Below are 21,245 nucleotides of genomic sequence, written 5' to 3'. Positions count from 1 at the left end.
TTATTACACCAAAAACTTGATCACTTGCTTAAATCTTTGTAGCACAAAACTAGGGACGCTTTCTCAAGACCTTATTTAGTTACTAACTGCCATTTTTGACTGAAACAAAAATGTGGTTAGAGCTCTATATCATTAATATGTTGTTTTCTAGCAATAGCTACTATAGAGTTGATCACTTTTAAGCAACATTAAATAAAAAGATGGACACTTATTATGTCCAAATTCGGGCAGGAAAAAATTGCAGCAAAGTGTGCATCTTTCCAGAATCTTATTTATCTGTTTGCAAAGAATTAAACAGTAGTCTCCCCAAAAGCCACCACGATAGTGCTGCCTCCAAGGGGAGGTATAAAGTTGCGTGAATCTACTTTATGGTGACAATTCTGGACCCTTCAGAAGTATGACTGTGGAGGAATTGTCAATTTTTGTGTCAAAGAGTATGGTGCAGATGGCTGTCTTGAATCCTCTGAGTTGCGGTATCCCCAAATGAAGTTTCAAGCACGTTTCAAGCACATTTCAAGCACACAAGTCCAGGAGATTACTATTGAGCCTTTTAGCCATAGTATACTGGTTCAAATTCGTGGCAGGTTGTGGATAGTCCAGAGTACTTGCCATCTGCTGTCCTCATTTGATATAAACTGATCTCGCTCTGTTAATTCTGTAGTACCCATGGGGTGTGTGTGTCTGTTTGTATCACATCCTCGGCCACCACAGGTTGGATGTGATTTCATGCACTTGCTGATAGTCTCAGCAGAGATGTCACAAATTTTTTCTTAATCTGGGAAGAGCTCTTCATAGCTCAAATTCCTGCTGCTGCTGCTGCTCTTGTTCTCTGGAGAAATTTAGGGGAGGTGAAGATTCAAAAACGAGATTAAGGTGGAGAGAGATTCAAGACTTTAAAAAGAATCAAACTGCTGTCTACAAAGCTTTTAGTGTCTTTAGCAGATTTTTTAAAGGTTTGGTTAGCATTAGAAGAGGAGCAGGTGCCAGGTGCAGTATCAGGTTCTTTAAGCCAAAGCTTAAAGGTTGCCCATTTCATTTGTGGCATGACAAAACACTGCCTACATCATACTCTTTATTTATTTTGCAGAGCCAAGTTACATGTAAAAATGTTATTACATTCAATACGGATTATGAGAGTATTTTGTCAGGAAGGACGGATCATGTCTTGATGCTCTGGCCAACCTGAGTGTTTGCATAGCCAGCTGTGCATAGGTTGCTTGTGCCAGGATCTTAAAAAAATTCATGCAGGGAAATAAGTATAGTGCTAAGATTCACATTATAAGGTATAGACACTCCTGCTCGTAAGTCCTATCCTGTTGACACCGCTAGGGACCCAAGAGCATGATATGCACATGCCTTGGAGGAGCAGAACTGGAGAACGTAGCTGCACATTTCAGTTTCTTTTGGCTCATGCCTCCAGGAAGCATAAAAAATTAATAAATAATAAAGAGTCCAGCCAGTCCTTTCAGTTCTCTGAAGTGCATCATTAGCCCTTGTTTGTAGTTTACTACAAGAAAAAATAGTTTCAGCAATAGCGTGGCGGCTGATAGTGTGTGCCAAGGCTGCAAGGTTTTGTGTGTGTGTGTGTGTGTGTGTGTGTGTGTGTGAGGATTGCCGCGTGAGCTGCCAGAGACAACTGGATGTGCCATTTGGGGTAGTGAGGACGTCAGATGCACTTCGGGGGGGGCCACAGCAGCAGTTGCAGCTCTGGGTCACCTTCAAGGGCAAAGCTTTGTGGGTGGCCTCTGTGTGCGCGAAAGGCGGGCAGTAACTGTAACTGCTCCCATAGACCCCCGTAGAAACGGACCTGCTAACCCTCAGAAGGTCTTGCTGGGAGACCAGAGAAATGGCTGAATTTCGGTCCTGGAAGAGGCTGATGCTCAGATTTCTGTTTGCTGCTGATTTCAGTTGCTGTTTCCAGCCGTGTGAAAGGCTTCTCAACGCCCTGAAAAGTTCGTTCTGCTCTAACTGTAAGAGGTATGCCCAGCGCAGGGGTGAGCAGAGGACCGATTTTTGCCCCTCGTGTACCCGGGAGGGTGCTGTGAGTGTGGGCAGGGCGCTGTGCAGAGACGTGCATTGGCGTTTCCCCCTGGGCACGTGGAGCAGAGCTGGGGCTCCCCAGTGGGGAAGCTGCAGCCTCCAGGCTGCCAGGGCAGAGGGAAGGGGGACAGTGTGTGCCCAGTACAGGCCCAGCCCCTCCCCACCCTGGTGCTTCCAGTCCTGGCTGGCTAAAAGCACATTTTATTCTCTTATACAAAGAGCAGCCAAAGAGGACCAAACTTATGAGCTTGGGAAAGGGGGGAATGGCAGGATGAGAGGCACAGGAGAGACAGAAATCAGCCTTTTTTTTTCACTCAAGGGTAGCAAAAGAAGATGTGTCAAGGCACTGACAGGACAGTCAAAGGGTTTCCCCCAACCCACCTGAGATTCTCGTTCAAACTGCCAAGGAGAGAGAAAAAGCAGATCTCAGAGGTAATAATGTAAAGTGTCACGAGGAGTGGCCCTACTGATTATTTAATCCATGATGATAATTATTTAATCCAGCACCGTGGCCAGAGCATCAGCAAAGAAAGTTAAAGCAATTATTTCACCAGCATCTCTAGAATAATTTACAGTGTTATCTAGTGTGTGAAGTGAGAAGTATGCAGTGAGCAAAAATGCCATAAAACAGCAAAGCCAAGCTGTGAACTTTCCTTCTTTGTTTAGTCTCCTTAAAGATTAATATATTTATTTATAAGAAGGGCCCTCCCACCAAGGCCTACCACTTTCAAAACCCCTTGCAAGCCCAGGGAGGAGAGTCTGGAAGGATATAAGCAAGAGAGATTTTTAAGCAGAATCTTTAGACAAGTTTATCAGGGGCATTGGTGGCTTTTGATCTACTCTGCATTTCTGTTGACTCTAGCAAATTCAAGCAGCCCCTTGGATGCTTGGGGAGCCTTGTGGTGTATCCCCGTACTTGTGTCAAAACTCGCTTCTTGTGTGAAAACCTACTGCTTGCATGACTACTGCTGCAGTGCTTCAGGTGGGAACAAGACTGGACACCTTTATTTTCTCCTGATGGTAATGAAGAGGAAGTATTTATACAGCTTAACTTCAGGCAGTCGCCTGCCTGGAGGGGTCTCTCAAGGCTCCCTGTGAAGAATAGTTAAGGGAGTGAAGCTCCTTGTCAGGGAGCACAGCTCACTCCCTTGGCAGGCAGGATGCCGAGGATAGCTGTGCTTCGTGCTTAGGCTTCAAATAGGTGTCTGGAATTAGATGATACAAACATCCCCAGTGCTAATGCTGCCAAATCATTAGAAACCTTCAGCTGTCCATATCATAGGTGAATGTGAATATGTTTAAGTATGATGGCATACAAATTTAATCACCATGCAATCTCTGTTCATGGGTGTGCAGTGCTCTAGTTCTGATTTTGCTTTTTCACTACTCTCTTCATAGGTCTGTTTTTAATAATATCTCATTTTTTGCGGAATGTGGGTTCTATAGGTATGCATTGAGACAGCAGGAGAAAATGAGAAACATTGTGGAACTCTGAAAAGAAATGTATTTTTCAATATACTCCCTTGTAAGTGTATATTCCTAATAAAATTTTTGTCTATTTATGGTCTATGTGTAGCATAACATGTATATTCTTTAATTTATTCCCTACAACAGTTCTTTAATCTTATATAATGTAAACTAACATTTCAGGAAAAACAACTGAATCCTGAAATAATGGAAGAAAAATAGAGTAAAAGGACTGGAAGAGCCTTCATACAGTCAAATAGGATCACCTACACCTACAGCAGGCCTGACAGTTGGCCTGACAATCTGGCTAATATTTTAAGAAGCTCCAGTGACAGGAATTTCCTAATTTGTCTAAGGAAGAAATTCCAGTTCTTTGCCATGCTGGATGGCCTAGCAAAAGAAAAAAGAAAAAAACAAACAAACCAACCAACCTTACCCCACAGCTAGCTGATTTTGCCATCCTGTGCTGCTGGAGTGACTTACTGCTCTGGTTTCTTTTGACAGGTTTGCAAGACAATCCCTGGGTATGTGACTGCAGTCTGTATGAAATGGTCCATTTCCTAAATTTCCAGTCACCTAACATAGCATTTATAGAGCCCAGGCTGAAATGCTTCACCCCCCGGAGTCTTGCAGGAGTCTTCTTCAGCCAAGTTGAGCTAAGGAAGTGTCAAAGTCCGGTCGTACATACATCTGTAGCCAAAGTAAAGACGATCCTGGGCAGCACCGTCTTACTGCGATGTGGAACAACAGGGGTGCCTATTCCTGAGCTCAGCTGGAGAAGGGCTGATGGTGCTCAACTGAATGGCACAGGTAGGTTTTGGTTAATTTTCTTCATGTCAATTGAGTGAAGCTTGCACTTCTATTTCCTGTTGACTGTACAGCGCATAGGAGCTTCCAAAGAGATGAAATGACAATAGATCCTTCCCACTGAAAAAAGACCAAAAAAAGTGGTGCCAGATTAAGATTGTAAATCACTACAGTATTGTGATTTTTTTACAGACTACAAAATTACTCACATATTGATGTAAATGTTATCAGATAAATATAGTTGAACTATCATGAGAAAGAGGTTGTTTTGTTTTTGTTTTGTTTCACAACAATTACATAGTGGTGAGTGACTCAGGTGGTTTTCAGCAAATCTGTTTGAGCTGGAAAAGGGAACTATGTCGAGCTGTGGTAAGAGGCTGTCTAAAGTTTGTTAGTTAGTCCCTGAAAAGGCTCCCACTTAACTATTTTATAAGTTTTTGAGAGCTACTATTAATCAGTTAGTGAATATCTCTGGCAAAGAGCTGTCTGCTGTGAATTCAATTGGTATTCAACGCTGCAGTAGCAAAAAAGGAAGTGTTGCAAACATGCAACATTAAGGCACAGACATATTAAAAGAGAAGAAAGCCACTGAACTGCCAAAGGATACAACACTTCAATAAAAAATGCTATTAGTCCATGCAATGGTTCATTTTTGATGGGTTGACAAGCTTTCTTGGGAAATGCTCTGGAGGTAAAATGCTGACCAGCTCCCCCTTCTGTGCTTTCCCCTTTTGTGGGAGAAGCCTTTGAATAACTGCTGTCATTCCAACCGATCGTATTTTCATTTCCATTCACAAGAGTGGCTGAGCACAAAATTGCAAGGTGAGTTAGTTATTCAGTGCATGGGGAGTTTAGGGAAGAAGTCTTTGCTGCATTCAAGTCAGTCATCATTGACTTTTTGCCCTAGATGTCTTAGATGAGGACCTGAAGTCTCACCCCCCCCCCAAATGCTACTGTCTCGTGGGTCCAGCCATGACTTTCACAGAAGGTCTGAACCCAGCTAATAGATCGCCAAGTGTTGGGTCTTCAAAGGGCTACTGGGTTCCTCGGTGCAGCAAAAACAGGGGAGAGAGCGTTTTTCTTTCACAGCAGTGGAACCACTTGTAATAACGACTTGCCATAAACATCTTTTGGGGAAATCTTCCTAAGTTGTTGGTCTGTTGTGCATGATGCGCAGGATGTAGTAGAGCAGCTCCTTCTAATGATGATGATGTCCCCCGTTTTGCTGCAAGGATACCTTCTAGACTTGAAAGAGAGCCACAAAAAATAAAACAGAGAATGCTTTCCTGAAAGCATATATTGACTTTACTTTGAGCTACAATCAAGATTGATGTATTTTATGCCCCATTAAATCTGTCTTTAGTACTTTTCGATAAAAAGTTGTCTGAAAATATACACAGTTTTCCAAGAACAGCAGTTTCTGTGCCAGTGCTGTAGTATGACTTTTTGAAATGGTGGTATTCTGAATAGAAATAAGTGAGAAACAGCCCACAGTCTAGGTGTAAAGGAGAAGTGCCATGGGAAGATTGGAAGCTTCTTTTTTTTTTTTTTTAATATTCCTGTTCAGTAAATAATTGATCTCAAAAGATAACATTTGCTGCTCTTGTATTTTACATCCTTTAGAACGAGCCCTGGTTCATAAGGCTCGATCTTGACTTCACTCGGGCCCTGGGGAAGTTTGCATCCTATCTTATCTTCACCTTTCAGACTTCTTCCTGGTTTACCTTTCAATAGGAAAGGGCAGAGATGGTATGTGCTCATCCAAAGGAGGCTACTTAAATGAAGAAGAAGGCATTCCTTTCTGCATAATCCCAGCTCCCTCCTCTTTTTTTCTTTTTTTCTTTTTTTTTTTGCCAAAAATAGAAAAAGGCAAGAAAAGCTAGTTTTAGCCTCCTGGTAAACCAGGAGAGAAAATCAACATTCAACTGTGTACATATTTCTCAGTGAAGCTGTCTAATTTGGTAAGAAATCACACTTTCCTTTGCTTGGCTTGATATAAATACCAGCCCCAATTTCAGAGTAAGAAGTATATTATTTTTTAGCCACTTTTCTCCTTATATCTGTGATTCTCCTTATATACGTGTGATTCTTAGGGGCTTGTCCACATGTGATTCTTAGAAGAAAATCTTCACTGTTTTTCTTTTCTGTGAAAGAGAAAAATGCATTTATTGTTCAACTAGATTGTGTTATATCACACTGTCTCCACTGTTTTAAGTATTGTACCTACATAAGAGCTTTTAAACTTTTTTTTCTTGAAAATGGAAGAACCTTTTCTGTCTTGTTTTCAAGCTGTATGTCTGTTTGGAGGAAAAAAGTATGAAATACTTCACAACCATTTGCTTTGAAGCAGTGTAAACTGCAACATACCCTAATGTCAGTGTTAATGTCCTTTCCTTCAGATTACTTTGATTTTGTAACCTACTTGCTGGCAAAAAGAAATAGTGATTGTGCTGTATCAAGCAGACGTTTGGCTGACTGGATCTTAATATTTTACCAAAAAAAATGCTATTAATTTTGTTGTTGATAGTCTATTTATTTTGCACTTTTCCTTACTTGCAGTGCACCAAGAAATTTCTAGTGATGGGATGAGCTGGTCTATTCTGGGCTTGCCTGTGGTCTCTTATCTTGATTCTGGAGAGTACATCTGTAAAGCAAAGAATTTCCTGGGAGCAACGGAGGCATTCATATCCCTCATCATCACTGATTCAGAAAGCACAGATGACCCCAACTCTAATGCTAAAGGCGTTTGGAGTGGAAAGGCAAGCGGGATGGAGGCAGCTGCCTACAATGACAAGCTTGTGGCTAGGTACATTATCACCACCTCGACTGTACCTACCCTGGGAGCCAGAGCAGGCTCTGAAGAGAACCTCGTCCTTCAAAACGCAGCGCAGAACGGCAACTCACGAAACCTCCTGGTGAGTCCGCCTACTGGTCAGCAGGAGCCAGAGCGAATCGTGAGGTCAGTCAGAGTGATAGGGGACACTGACCAAAGCGTCACCCTGGCCTGGAAGGCACCTTTGGCAAAGAACACGACAGTATTCAGTGTCCTCTATGCCGTTTTTGGAGAGAGAGACATGCGGCGGATCAACGTGGAGCCAGGGAAGACCAAGGTCACCATTTATGGGCTGCTGCCAAAGACTAAATACATCATGTGTGTCTGTGTGAAAGGGCTGATCCCCAGGAAGGAGCAATGCATCATATTTTCCACAGACGAAGTTGCCAGTGCAGGGGGAACCCAGAAGCTCATCAATGTGGTCGTGATCAGCGTGGCCTGCGTCATTGCTGTTCCTCTGACTCTGGTGGTCTGCTGCGGAGCACTGAAAAGGCGCTGCAAAAAGTGCCTAGTGCGGAAACCCAAGGAAATTCAGGACTCCTATGTCACCTTTGAAAGCCTGTCTCCCGGGGCCAAGGCAAAAGGAGTTGAAGGAGAATACTTGACTAGACATACCCCAGATGAGTCTAACAGACTGCTCTCTGCTCGCTCCAGTGTGGACTCAGAAGCGATACCAAAGATAGAGGGGCAACCTAATGAATACTTTTGCTGATCGTAACTAGGCTAATTGTCAGCTTTTTAGATGTGAAAGCGCACGTGGCTGTATATACGACTGTTCTACAGACCTGACGTTGCAGGCCGTCGTGTCAATGCTAATGTCTCCTGCAATGCTCTGGAGGAGGCTGCAAGGAGGTTGATGGTGCCCAAGCTTTACATGACCTTATTACTCTCCCCACTTGGGGTTTGCTGCGTTGTACTCAGTCAAAAACTTCTGTGATAACAGCCACGTTCTCCTGGATGACTCATAATTTTGGAAAATGAGGTGTGCACACTGAGTGTGAGAACATTAAACAGCATTTTTGAGCGCACAATGTTCAGTGCTGTTTAGTACCTGCTCTGCAGTATGCTAAGTGTTTTATTCTCAGATTTTTTGAAGTTCTTTAGGTTGACAGCCTGGAGAGCATTTAATAATTTTAATATAAATGTATCTACAAATGTCAAGATTGATAGTCTTATCTGTTACATCCACCACCTTTACATGACACAAGCAGCTTGATGCTTAATAGATCACTAAATGCAGCTGTACAGCAACCCTTTATAGTACGTCCAACGTAATAACAGCTTCATGCCCTGAGGAACATGCAAAGATACAAATCAAGAGATAAAAAACAAACCACACCTAAGAATACATAATAGGGAGTGTTTTGTGATGACATTTTGGCCCTAACCACGCTATTTTTGTTGTGATTTACTTGAACAACAGTATCGCACAGGTCTTTCAGTATCAGGCTTAGCTGTCATTTGCTGTGGTGTTGTATTTAGTAGAGTATGTTTTGTGTCAGCTGTGCTAGTTAAAACCGTGCAGTGGCCTACTCTGCAAGTTGTGTATGGATGTTACAACCATTTATAACCATGTTTGACAAAGTTGCGTTAGACTGTTCTGCCAAAACCTCCCAGAGCAGCCCTGTCGTTAATCCTAGCTCTCCTGAGGAAACTAGTAGTGAGGCCGAAAGAGGCCAGCCAGCCACTTGAGCTTTGGGCATCAAAATACCTTGCTCTGTGCAGAGCTGAGGTATGTGATGCAGCAGTGAGGCCTCTACCCGGTTAGACTTCAGCGTACGTTCACCACGGCACAAGTGGTGGCATGATCTCAGCGCTCATGTACGGATTTCAAACATCTTACAAGCTGAAGAACCCTAAAAAGACATCCAATATTCATCTACCTGTACTTTCATAACCAGGGTGACTGATCAGTTTAAAGTCCTGCAAATATACTGGAATTTGGATGTGAGTGCTTATCATGAAACACTTCCCAGTTGTATAATTTTCCATTCCAGTCCCTTTTGTAGGAATGCTGAAGATAATGGTTTTCTCTTTGTAATAAATATCTTCATGAAGAAAATAATACATGTTCTGCCAAATGTTGAAAGGGAAAAAGCTAGCCAAGTTGAAATGATAACCGATGAAGCCTCAGTCTTTTTGAACTGTTTTGAAATGTGTATTTGTAAATGTATTTGGAAGGCTCTACATGCATATTCTGGATGTGTGCATACAACGTGGTTAACAAAATCCGCCGACTGCAATGGATCCCTGTACAGATTTTGCAAGTTCTCTCCTTCCAGAAGGATTTCAGTTATGTCAGGTTACTTGGCCTAATGGAAAAATGAGTCATTTGATCTCAGCATAACTACTAGCTACAGGAAGTACATTAAAATAGTTTCTCTGTACTCCCTGTATTCCTTACATTAATGATAAGGGAATTCTCCTGTACTGGGAAAATTTGTCAATTCCTGTATATAATAATTAATGCTACTTCCCTCACTGGACTCATAGGTTGCTAGGTTTACAAATAACATTTGCAGTATACTATATTTTAACAGAATAGGTTATCTGATGAAATAGATAGTATATATTAGAGCTATTTTTTATTCATACAATTGTATATCCTGTGGTGATTTTGAGAGTCTCTCTTCAAAGTAGAACAAAAATATCCTTCCAGTAGTGTGCTTTGGGATGGGTTGCAAGGATTACCATTTTACTGGGCCTGACTCTGCTCTCATTTGCAGCAGTGCCGTTCTGGGCTGTGCTGAAGTCAGCAACAGGAGTCCAGGCTGACGTGGTACTGGATGTGTAATTTAACCGGGAAGAATTTTAAACTAGTGAACATAGCCAAGGACTGTCCTGTAAATGAGGTCTGTGGGACTTGACCGGGGATGAGAGGTATTTAGTTTTCAGCTGCCTGGAGTCATGAGCTGGGTAGCTGAGTGTGTCCCTGTAAGGCGTCTGTTCCCCTCCGTGCCCACGGGTGCACACTGACAGGTTGCCCCTAACTCGGAGAGGGACAAAGTCATCAGCTGGGCCAACTCACTTGCCATGAGCAGAGAGGAATGTGTCTTCCTGTCATGTTCGTGAATGTGTCAAGTTTTACAAACTTTATTGAATATTTTTTGCACTTTGAATAAATATGATCCCAAATAGAATGAATGTGATTTTTCTTTTCAATTTCCTATAGTGAGTCCCACTCTCTTATAGGGGAGGCATAATGTTTTAGCATCTGAACCGCTACGGCTGCTCCAAAACAACCTCTCTCTATACTGGACTGGTGATTCACACAACAGGCAATCGGTAAAAGCTTGTGATGAGCTCTGAGCTGTGTGGTATCAGTTGGAAGAGAAACTCCACCCTTGCTAAACTGTGGGTGAAATTTCAAACCATGCAGTAATCTGATTTTCTGCTGAACTGATGGAATGTGAAATTTGAGGCTCTCGGTCATTTTTGAGTGGCATGAGCAATGTAAAGAGGCAGATAAATACTTGTTTTCTTTTTTCTTCTCTTTTTTCTTCTTTCTTTTCTCTTTTCCTTCTTTCTTTTCTCTTTTTTCTTCTTTCCTTTTTTCTTTTTCAGTTTATCTTCTTTCTTCTTCTATCTTTTCTTCTTTTCTTAGTATCTTTTTTCTTTTGTATTTTCTTCCTTTCCTTTCCTTTCCTTTCCTTTCCTTTCCTTTCCTTTCCTTTCCTTTCCTTTCCTTTCCTTTCCTTTCCTTTCCTTTCCTTTCCTTTCCTTCTTTCCTCTATTCTTTTTTCTTCTCTTCTCTTCTTCTTTCCTCTTTTCTTTCCTCTTTCCTTTTCCTTTTCCTTTCTTTTCTTTTCTTTTCTTTTCTTTTCTTTTCTTTTCTTTTCTTTTCTTTTCTTCTCTTTTCTTCTCTTTTCTTCTCTTCTTCTCTTTTCTTCTCTTCTCTTTTCTTCTCTTTTCTCTTTTCTTTTTTCTTTTCTTTTCTTTTCTTTTCTTTTCTTTTCTTTTCTTTTCTTTTCTTTTCTTTTCTTTTCTTTTCTTTTCTTTTCTTTTCTTTTTCTTCTTCCCTTCCCTTTTCCTTTTCCTTTTTTGTTTTTTCTTTTTTCTTTTTCCTTAAATTTTTTTTCCCTTTTACTTTCCCCTTTTTGTCTTTCTTTTCCTCTTTTCTTCTTTCTTTTTTCTTCTTTTTCTGTTATCTTTTCTTCTTTCTTTTTCTCTTCCTTTTTTATTTCTTTTTTCTTCCTTTTCTGTTGTCTTTTCTTCTTTCTTTTTCTCTTCTTTTTCTTTTTTATTTCTTTTCTTCTTTCTTTTTTGTTTTCATTTATTCTTCTTTTATTTCTTTATTCTATTTCTTTTATTTCTTTTATTTCTTTTTTCTTCTTTTCCTTTTTCCTTTTTCTTTTCTTTTTTTTTTAACCTAACGGGAGTCAGGTACCTACTTCAGTGGGCTTAGCTCAGGCAAGCTTTGCTCTCTAAGGCATTTGAATGGAGCAGGATCAGAGTTCAAGCAAGAAGAACATTCATCCCTGGAAACAAAGTCTCTAACTCAGTTAAATTCAATCCTCTGGTACACATATGCTGTAAGAATTGAAATTGCTGCTAAACATATTTTAAAAATCTTAAACATCTTTTGGAATTGCTACATTAGTAGACCCTTACTTTTATTTTGTTCTCTGTCTTTTGACACTTGGTCATCTCTGGTTTGCTTTCTGCTTGTATAACATTTCATCTGTTAATAAGCCCTTTATGTAAGGTTTTGATCAATTTGTTGCCTTTTCGGGTTTATAATATTGGCACTACTTAAGAAAAGGTAAATATTTTGGAAGCTCTCAAGGTACAATATTCCCTACTGTCTCACTTTAAAACCATTTTTCAATTTCTTCTCCCTTCAGATTTGAACCACTTTAGTAATACGCAGGAATATCGGTACTGTCAGCGTGCATTAGGCAGGAGGCTGTGCTGGCCGCCCACCACAGCCACAGCCAGTGGGACCTGGGCTGAGCGCATCAGAGCGCAGAACCAGTGATGCTCCATGGGCTGCTGATGGGAAGGTGTACAGCAAAGACAAATGCCTCCTTTCACAGTATCTTTTGATACTGGGTAAGTCAAATTAGTATAAAATTGAAAAATTAAGGATAAGTGGTCAAAAAAAGAAGGTAATAGTGTTTTTAAAATGGATCCAAATAGCTTTCTGAGCTGTGCTGATTTTTTTTTTTCTTTTAAAGGTATGTGTTAAAAAGGCTCTAGAAAAAAAAAGCAGCTATCAAAATGGAGGAAGTGAGCAAACTATAAATGAAATAATGTGCCCAAAGTGATTAAAAAATATGTATTGCAAGTAGCTGAAGTGCAAGAAGGAATGCTTAAAAAAAAAAAAAGTTAAAACTTTTTGAAAACTATTTTTTCCAAACATCCTAAAAAAGTATCCAGATTAGCTAGCAAATACATTCAAATGTAGGCTAATATGGACTCTAAATTGTAAAGTTTTTCCAAATATCTTTAACTGAATACATGTATAAAACAAATTCCACAGATGCAAAATATTGTCCAGGCTGACAAACACCTTATATCCAAAATGTGATTTAAACGCATTGGAAGGGCTGTAATGTTGTTAAATGTGGTCACTTTCACATTTATTTCTGCGTGCCCAGAGAGATTGGTCTAAAAGGTCTTTAAATGATTGAAAAATGTAGGACATAAAAGTGTTCATGTGCATAAATATAAAAACTTGTGAAGAGAAAACAGAGAGGAACCCAAAAATGTCAAGAAAGGAGAGTAAAACATTTTTCAATATATTTTCAAAAATGAATTGGCATTGAAGTAGAATTTTGAAAGTATTCAAAAGGTAAAATAAAACCTAAAGTTTTTAAGTGCTACATGCATCGTATCTGAGCTATCAGGCCCTGCACCAACATTCACCTCATATGGCCTCCATAGCAAGGATTTCAGATTGTGATAGCTCTAGTATATGGGCTGTAATTATAAATTATCAGCTCAGACTTGATTTCTTACAGACCTGTGTGTGCCCATCATTTCAAGATGGCGTTTGACTCTCTCACCAGTGCTCAGAGCACACAGTGTGCTGCTCCCTTTTGACGTTAGCTTTAGCAAGAATCGTGATCTCTTAAATTCCATTTCCCATAGATTAGTAGACAATATCTCTGTGGAAATTTACTTTGACAGCTTGGGTTTTAAACAGCTTGTTTTGCATTTTGGCTTCAACCAGGATGCTACATGACATTAAGGAGCAGCTGAACTGAGTGGACATCTGTCACAAAAGTGAATGCTAAATTTACAAGCAGGCATAAACTACGCTGAATGAAGAGACAACACAATCTCAGTCCTGTAGGTGTGGCCTGTAACCAGCAAGGCTGTAGCTACCACTGTTTTGGGATTTTTTTTTTTTTTTTTTTTTTGCTTTTCAGACTCTCTACCCACTAATTCATCTGATTTTGATATGTAATTCACTTTTAATTTCTCAGGTTACCACTGAATCTTATGAGTATACATGAGGTTTGGGAATATTTCGAGCAATGGTCTGTTAAAAAACAAAAAATATTAGCCTGAAAACAGGAGTGGCATTGGCCCATGGTACCAACTGGTACCACCCTTTGAAAGTCCTTTTCTAGCCTTGTGGATGATGAGTGGAACTGGGAGACATGAGACCTAAAAAAACTGCAAATCTCTTTTCTGTTAATTGACCTGCTTATTCAATTTAATGTATTTCTTTCTATCAGAAAAGTGTGGTTAAAATTTTACTTACTGCATTTCAGGCCATCGGGCATTATGATACCCCTGTACTGCGGCCAAGAATGGACACAGGGGAAAAAACAAATCCTCCTATAGTTTGCACTCTGGCTATAAACCTGTTAATACAAAATGATACTCTGCTCTTTTTCAGGAAAGACCTTTTTGAACACATCAATTAACTGCAAAAGTACGTTTGAGTCTTCCCTTCAGGCCTTGTAGGAGGGAGGTGAATGGCAGGCGACCAGGCCCACAGATCCCGGACTATTGCTAGGATCCAAGAGGCAATCAAGAAATGTCCCCGGGGTTGGCTCCGCCAGCTTGTTTTGTTGATGATCCTGCCGCTGCTGAAACTGAAGCACCCGCTGATTTAAAAGCCACAGCTGCTTTTTGTAATTACACTGGCCACATTATTGCCCTGTGCCTGGAAGCCACGTATAGCACTAAGCTGTCACTGGGACGCTATAAATATTTTTCTATGCTGGTCCTGTAGGTTAGAGGTTAAGTAGGTTCAGGCTAATCTTGATTTGTGACCCAGCTTCGCACTTACTGGCGGTGAGGTTAAGCCTTTTTTTCCGACATCCTGATGCCTTCAGCAAGCTGTAATAAAGCCCACGCACACTAGATGGCCCCAGGAGAACACCCCGTCCCCCGACACTGTAAGTGAAAACTGCGGTTTCTGGGCCGGGATGGGGCGGGAAATCTGGGTACTCCAAATCCCTTCTCAAGAAATTACAGAGCTATACCGAGTTTTTCAAAGTGGCTGAAGGCCATTAGGCACACAGCTTAGAGAGGACTCCAGAGAGCTTACAAGAATGAAATAGCACCGATATTTTTAATTTAAACCATAGATATGAACTTCAACAAAATATCCTTTTCCTAGAGAAGCCAAAGACAGAACTGGCTACAACTGTGTTGTTGTTTTCATACTATCGTGTGAGAGTGGGGATAGCTAAAAAGGATATATATATATATATATATATTTTTTTTTTTAAACAAAGTCGTCTTAACTGCATTAACCAACTTTTAGTAGATTTCTTGCTTACCAAGTGTAATAGTACACTCTATTGTGGCCATGTTTTTGGGACTGATCACGAAATAAGGCACTGTGCAAAGCCAAATTACAACTGTGAAGTCTGGCCCTTATTGGCGTTTCCTACTTTTATGAATGCCATTAAAATATTGGAGCTTGAGCAAGGCCCTTAAAAAAAATAAATAGACTGTAGACATGCTAGCTACCTGTGTGTGCTGGGAACAGAAGCGCTTTTGGCTGCAGGTACCTGTTGAGATTTCCTTTTAATATTACCATCCAAATGAATGCTTTTATCAAAACCTCCATGCCTACAGAATAAGTGCAAAGAGTGGTCCCAGAGGTGATTTTTAGCACTTTGGCACAGGCTACGAACCATATTACATGTCTTCTTTAGGGTCTGGTCGCTGGCAGGATTTATTTCTGCGTCAAGGAAGATTACAGCTAATAGGATTTGCTCCTTGGAGGCTGTGGGCATGTTTGGTGCAAACTCTGCACAGTGCTTCCTTAAAGGAGAATATGGACCCTATTTTTCACATTTTTCTTCTTCTTCTGGCCTTTCACAGGATAAACCCCTCTCTTTCGTCTTGTGTCACAGGATGCTCTTGCTCTAAAGACAGTTTTGGAAGGTAAGCACGCTCGATACCCTAGTCCTAGCATCAGCGAAGCCCTTAACGCTATAGATTCGCCAGTGTTGTGAGAACTAACAACCAAGCAGATGGCTGCGTGGTATGCTGCCTCTAATACTTGTATATTATTAGCTTGAGCATATAATAAGATTGCTCAGAGATGCAGTTGCATATGTACTAATTTTTATGCATTAGTTGTATTCTTTGTGGGAAATTGGGTGTAAAACCAAACTGAAGGGTATATTGCTTGTGAGTGCTCTGTATGTAGGACCTTATAATTCTTCGAAAGCCAGTTGAACTGTACAGGGTTTGTTAGCCACGAACACGGGGTGTGACCTGGCAAATTTTCTGGGTTCCTTTTCAGGAGTTTGCTCTGTATGTCTGCGCTGCTAACGAAGATCCCTGAAAATATCCCTCAAGACATCAGAAAAATTAGGATAGAAAACTCTCACCTAACAGAATTGCCGCGTGGGTCGTTTTCAAATGTCAGTGCCTTGGAGTACCTTTGGCTCAATTTTAACAACATCACGGTTATGCACCTGAAGAGCCTAGCAGACCTGCAGGCCTTGAAGGAGCTGCGGTTGCAGGGGAACAAATTAAGCTCAGTGCCATGGACAGCATTTCAGGACACCCCAGCTCTGAAAATCCTGGATCTGAAGCACAACCGGCTGGATGTCCTCCCTGAACATGCACTCAGGTATCTGCCTAACCTGACCTATTTAGATCTATCCTCAAATCAGCTTACTGTCATTTCCAGGGATGTCTTCTCCAGCTGGCCCGTCTACCAGAGGAGCCAGCGGGCAGAAGGGAAGATGGACCATACTGCCAATGCCGTCCTGGCCCTTCACGGCAACCCGTGGATTTGCGACTGTCGCCTGAGGGGATTTGTCCAGTTTATCAAATCCGTTGGCCCACCTATTATTCTGATGAATTCTTATTTAACTTGTTCAAGCCCGAAATTCAGGGCGGGGAAGTTTTTCCATGAAGTGGAGCTCAACAGCTGCATGAAGCCGCTTACCTCAGCCCTTGACACCAACCTGACAGTGCCAGTGGGGCTGAATGTCACCCTGACCTGCTACGTGCAAGCCAGCCCTTCCCCAGCCGTCTGGTGGACCTATGGACTCAAACTTTTAAGGGCATTTAATGGTAAGCACAGCTACTTTTTTATGTATGTTTTGCTATTCAAAGTATGCAGGCCTTTGGGCCACCTAGTCACCACACGGGCCCGCAGCCTATTTGGAGCATCACAGTTCTGAGTGTTGCAATAATCCAAATAACCTTCACCACTTGGCCTGTCTGAGCAGCATCCTGGCTGGCCTGGGATGAGCTGCTTCAAGAAGGAGCTTGGTCAAAGAAGAAGGGAGCAGGGCCTCATTTTTATGCAGTTATGTGTGGATTTTCATTAGTAGCTCTTTCAGCAGGCTATATGATGTAAGACCTATTAACAACACATCAATTTTTTTTATATATATAGATATATGTATGTAAATACATAGTTATCTATCTAGATATGTATATGTACATGGGTATGTGTGTAAATAGTTATGTATTATATACAAATAACTATTTATATGCATCTCAGCATATATCTGTGAGTGTGTCTATATATACATACAATTGCACCATACCATTTTTTATACACAAACACACATACATTCATGCATGTTTGTGGGTGTGAGCACGTGCACACCAATGCATGTGTGTTTCTGTGCTAGTCCCATATGTTTTCCCAAGGAAAAAAAACCAAACCACAGAGCCCAAAAGGCCTGGGGCCTGACTGCATCTGCTCCCCTGCTGTACAACCAGAGATACTGTTGTTCTTCACAAAAGCCATGAATTTATCTATCTATTTCATTGAGGTCCTTGTAATATCAGTCCTTCTCTCTCCCTCCCGCTCCGGCCAGGAGCTTTCACACCCTCCCTCGTGTTTGTTTGCGCTAAAAGCCTCCAATAGGGTAAGTTGCAATTTTCATAAGGGCGATATGAATAACACATGCAGCGTGTGCCCACACTGTATGTGCGGCTTTCATACTGGCCTTAAAACTGTGTTTCAGCTCCAGCCTAACAGCTCCTTGCCACCATGTCCCACCACTTGGACCTGAGCCTGATGAGAAAGAACTAGTTTCAGTATACAGAGCTAAAAGAGGGCAAGGTTTGTGTCCAAAACATGGATACAAGCATCGCACTGGTCTTGATGACTTATTTTGAGTTAAACATGCAGGTCATGGCGGGCAAAGGGAGGCCACGGCCTTGTGGGTGACATGGGCTTGCAGGTGGCAGCATGGTAGCCCTGACAGCCGGACACCACTGATGTTTGACCATACTTGTGCCACTGGGTGGAGTGGTTGTTTTTTTTTTTTTTTTTTTTGGGGGGGGGTCTGATGTGGGGTGCAGGCGCTGACCCGTCTCCCCTGCTCCTGCCACAGTGTCGACACAGCTGGTGGGCGAGGAGACAGTGCGCTCGGAGCTGCGCATCCCGGCTGCCCGGCCCACCGATGCCGGCAGCTACACCTGCGCCGCCGCCAACTTCCTGGGCAACGCCTCTGTCGCTATCGCCCTGCGGGTCGGGCCGCCGCCGGCCGCCTCCACTGCCGCCCCTGCCGCCACGACGGGGCCCCCGGTGGCCGGCGGCGTCGAGGGCAGTGCCCACGTGGAGGTGCGCATCGCCAAGCAGACGGTGTACGGCATCACGCTGGAGTGGCGCGCGGCGGTGGCCGAGGCCGGCGACACCTGGTACACCCTGCACCTGGGCCGCTACGACGCCGCCCGCAAGGACACGGTCTCCGTGGGTCCCGGCATCCACACCTACTCTGTGGGCGACCTGCTGCCCGCCACCAAGTACGAGGTGTGTGTGGCCGTGCGCGACCAGGCCCCCCGCAAGGGCCAGTGCGTCGTCTTTGTCACCGGCAGCGACGTCAGCCAGCTGGAGCAGCGGGAGAAGCTCATCCACATCGTGGTCATCGTCTGCGCCATGGTGCTGGCGGTGCCCGCCGGCATGTACGCCTGCACCGCCGAGGCCCGGCCCGGCTGCCTGGGCTGCGCGCTGGCGCCCTGCCGCCGGGGCCGCCGCGGGGACCGGACGCCGCGGGGCGGCCCCGACAGCAGCCTCGACAGCCTGCCCGGCGGCAGTGAGGACGGGCTCTGCCGGCCCGGCAGCGCCAGCGGCAAGAGGCCGCCCCGGGCGTGCGAGGAGCCCGAGCGCCCCGGCAAGGCCCGGCCCGGCCACCGGAACAGTGCCGACCTCTACTAGCCCCCCCCATCCCGGCCGCGTGCCCGCACCCTCCGCCGCCGCGTGCTCGTGCTGATTCGGGGGGACTGGGGCTTTTAGAAGGACCCCCTCCGCCCCGAGACAGTGCTTGCATGGGGCCGGACGGCGCACTGCTGGCCAGCGTGGGGCCGGCGAGCCACTCGCGGGGGCCCGACCATGGCACAGGCGCACCCCCCCCCACCCCCCCACCCCCCCCCCACTTTTCTCTCAAAAAAAAAATCTTTTAGATAACTACATATACACACACACACACACACACACACACACACACACACACTCATGTATATGCACATATAGAGAAATGCACACATATACACACATGCACATGCACACGCTTTTCTCAAAAAATGCACATTTAGATACATATACATACATGTAGACACATACAGACAAATGCACACACAAAAACACGTTATTTTTCAGCAATGCTTTGTGTGTATATAATGTATGTAAATACACACTCAGGCACTAAGTAAAAGCTTTTTATTAATGCATGTGCGCGCGCGCGCACGCACACACATACACACACACTCTCTCTCTCTCTCTCGCTCTCTGCTCAGAGTCATTGAGTAAAAGACTACAGCTGTTGGATGGGTGATTTTTGTGTGCATGTGTCAGCTTTAAGCAGCCAATTAACATTAAGGGCACTAAAATATTTCTCAAGCTCAAACAGATAATTAAAAAAAAAAAATTGTCAATATTTAAGTACATTTCAGAGAGAGAGAGAGAGAGAGAGAGAGAGAGAGAGAGAGAGAGAGAGAGTGTGAGTGTGTGTGTGTGTGTGTGTGTGTGTGTGTGTGTGTGTGTGTGTGTGTGTTTGCACGTGTGCATGCGCACACATGCAGGCATGCCTATGTGTGTGTGTATATATATATATATATATATTTTTGAATTCATAGTCACTAAGTAAAAGCATCCCTATCTCTCTCTAGAGGCAAAAAAAAATTAAAAAAAAAAAAATTAAAAAAAAAAAAAAAAGCATGTGAAAGCAAGCGGCCCCTGCTCCCAGAGTGGCTCACGCTGTTTCTCTAGGAGCTGAGGACTTGCGGCCTTTTTTTTTTTTTTCGGCCAAGCAGGTGGCCAGGAGCCCCGCAGCCCTGGGCATGTGCTGCCATAGACGTTGTCAACAAATAACCCGCGAAGAGCCCTCAGCTTTAGGCAGAGATAACAATTAAAAAGTGAGGTTTTGCTTTGTGGCAGTTTGGCTTGCTAGGTGTAGTTTGGTGACAAAAGGGAGACGTCTCTATTTTTTGTTCCCGTGCCGTCTCTTAAGGCCTCTCTTTCCTTCTCCAGCACTTCCTTCTCCCACACCCGCGTGCCCAGCCCTTCAAACAAGCTGCGCGTTTTGTCAGCGCTGACCCTTTCCACGTTACACTTCAGGGGAATTTGCAGTCACTGTTCTTAGTGTTATAATAATAAACATGACGGATTTTTCCGAATATGCAGCCGTTCCTTCATTTCTATTCTTTTGTGGTCAAAAAACTCGCACAGAAGCCTGAGGGCCGGGAGCTGCGGGGCAGGGTGACGCAGGCAGCACCGAGCCCCGGCGGCGGTGGCGCGCGCGGGACCGTGTCTGCCCTGGCCTGGCAGGGCTCAGCACGGGGCGTCCCCAGCGTCGCGCCCAACCGGGCACTCACCACACAGCGCCCACGGGCAGGCAGCGCCTCCCAGACACCGCAATTGCGCCTCGTTGATTTTGGCTCTTGGCAGCTGCTGAGGAGCTACCGCCGGTCATCTGTGGGGACTGCTGAATTACGCAATCAAAAAAAAAAAAAAAAAAAACACCCATCCTGTAATATTTTCTTGCTTCTGTATGCAAAAAATACATTTTCTTTTAAAAGCTGAAAACCAGACACTTTATAAACTTGTATTTGCTGTGTAAACAACAACAACAACAAAAAAGTTAATTAAGTAAAAACTGAAAAAAACAAACATAAGCTCACTTTAAGCAGGCTGGCCTCTCCAGCTGGAAAAGGACAACTTCTTAGAGATGAAACATCAAAACGTCAGTGGGCTGATTTTTTTCCCCCCACCTTTACACACCCTGATTTCAGAGTCTGTACAGTTCAAAGCAGGAAACCTGGTCACACATCCTTACAGGACGGCAGAGCATTTAGGCTTCGTAAGGCCTCTCTCGCTGCAAAAGGCAGAGATGAGCTGGGTCTGTCGGGGCGGTGGGCTGGGAACTGGTACGGGGGCTGCGCACAGGGCAGCGCGAGCACCAGCCCGGCGCCTGCAACTACCGACCGCTGCAGCCCAGCAAAGAGACACCAGTGAAAGACAAAACATCTGGTCAAAATATCTGATGATCACATGTAGAAAGTCAGGAGATGATAAATAACACACCCAGAAAGCATTACCAGTCCAAAAAATAGATCTGAATCACATTTACAATTGTAAATGTAATTTGTAAATGTAAATGCAAATCGTCGTCTCAAGAGAAGTTTTTGCTCCCTCTTCTCCTCAACCGAGGCC

The 21,245-nt window shown here is 43.5% G+C and overlaps 2 protein-coding genes across 12 annotated transcripts in view; both read left to right on the top strand.

Moving 5' to 3' along the window:
* The window catches only part of LRIT1 (leucine rich repeat, Ig-like and transmembrane domains 1), a 136,309-nt gene extending 126,020 nt beyond the window's left edge, over nt 1–10,289 (top strand). For 10 of the 11 annotated variants that reach the window (XM_009685574.2, XM_068950630.1, XM_068950636.1 and 7 more), the window contains 2 exons: nt 4,012–4,317; nt 6,874–10,279. In XM_009685574.2, the coding sequence (XP_009683869.2) occupies nt 4,012–4,317; nt 6,874–7,859 (1,292 nt within the window). In that variant the 3' untranslated portion in view covers nt 7,860–10,279. Of the gene's footprint in view, nt 1–4,011; nt 4,318–6,873 lie in introns of all 11 variants that reach the window. The other variant, XM_068950631.1, reaches the window with a different exon arrangement.
* A 5,103-nt stretch (nt 10,290–15,392) lies between these two features.
* On the top strand, nt 15,393–18,752 carry LRIT2 (leucine rich repeat, Ig-like and transmembrane domains 2). Its single transcript, XM_068951226.1, has 3 exons — nt 15,393–15,502; nt 15,867–16,648; nt 17,929–18,752. The coding sequence occupies exons 1-3, from the start codon at nt 15,393–15,395 to the stop codon at nt 18,750–18,752; spliced, it is 1,716 nt and encodes a 571-aa protein (XP_068807327.1).
* Nucleotides 18,753–21,245: the final 2,493 nt, after the last annotated feature.

This window comes from Struthio camelus, chromosome 7, assembly GCF_040807025.1.
Source record: "Struthio camelus isolate bStrCam1 chromosome 7, bStrCam1.hap1, whole genome shotgun sequence".
NCBI classification, from domain to species: Eukaryota; Metazoa; Chordata; class Aves; order Struthioniformes; family Struthionidae; genus Struthio; species Struthio camelus.
This window is presented reverse-complemented; position numbering and strand designations above follow the sequence as displayed.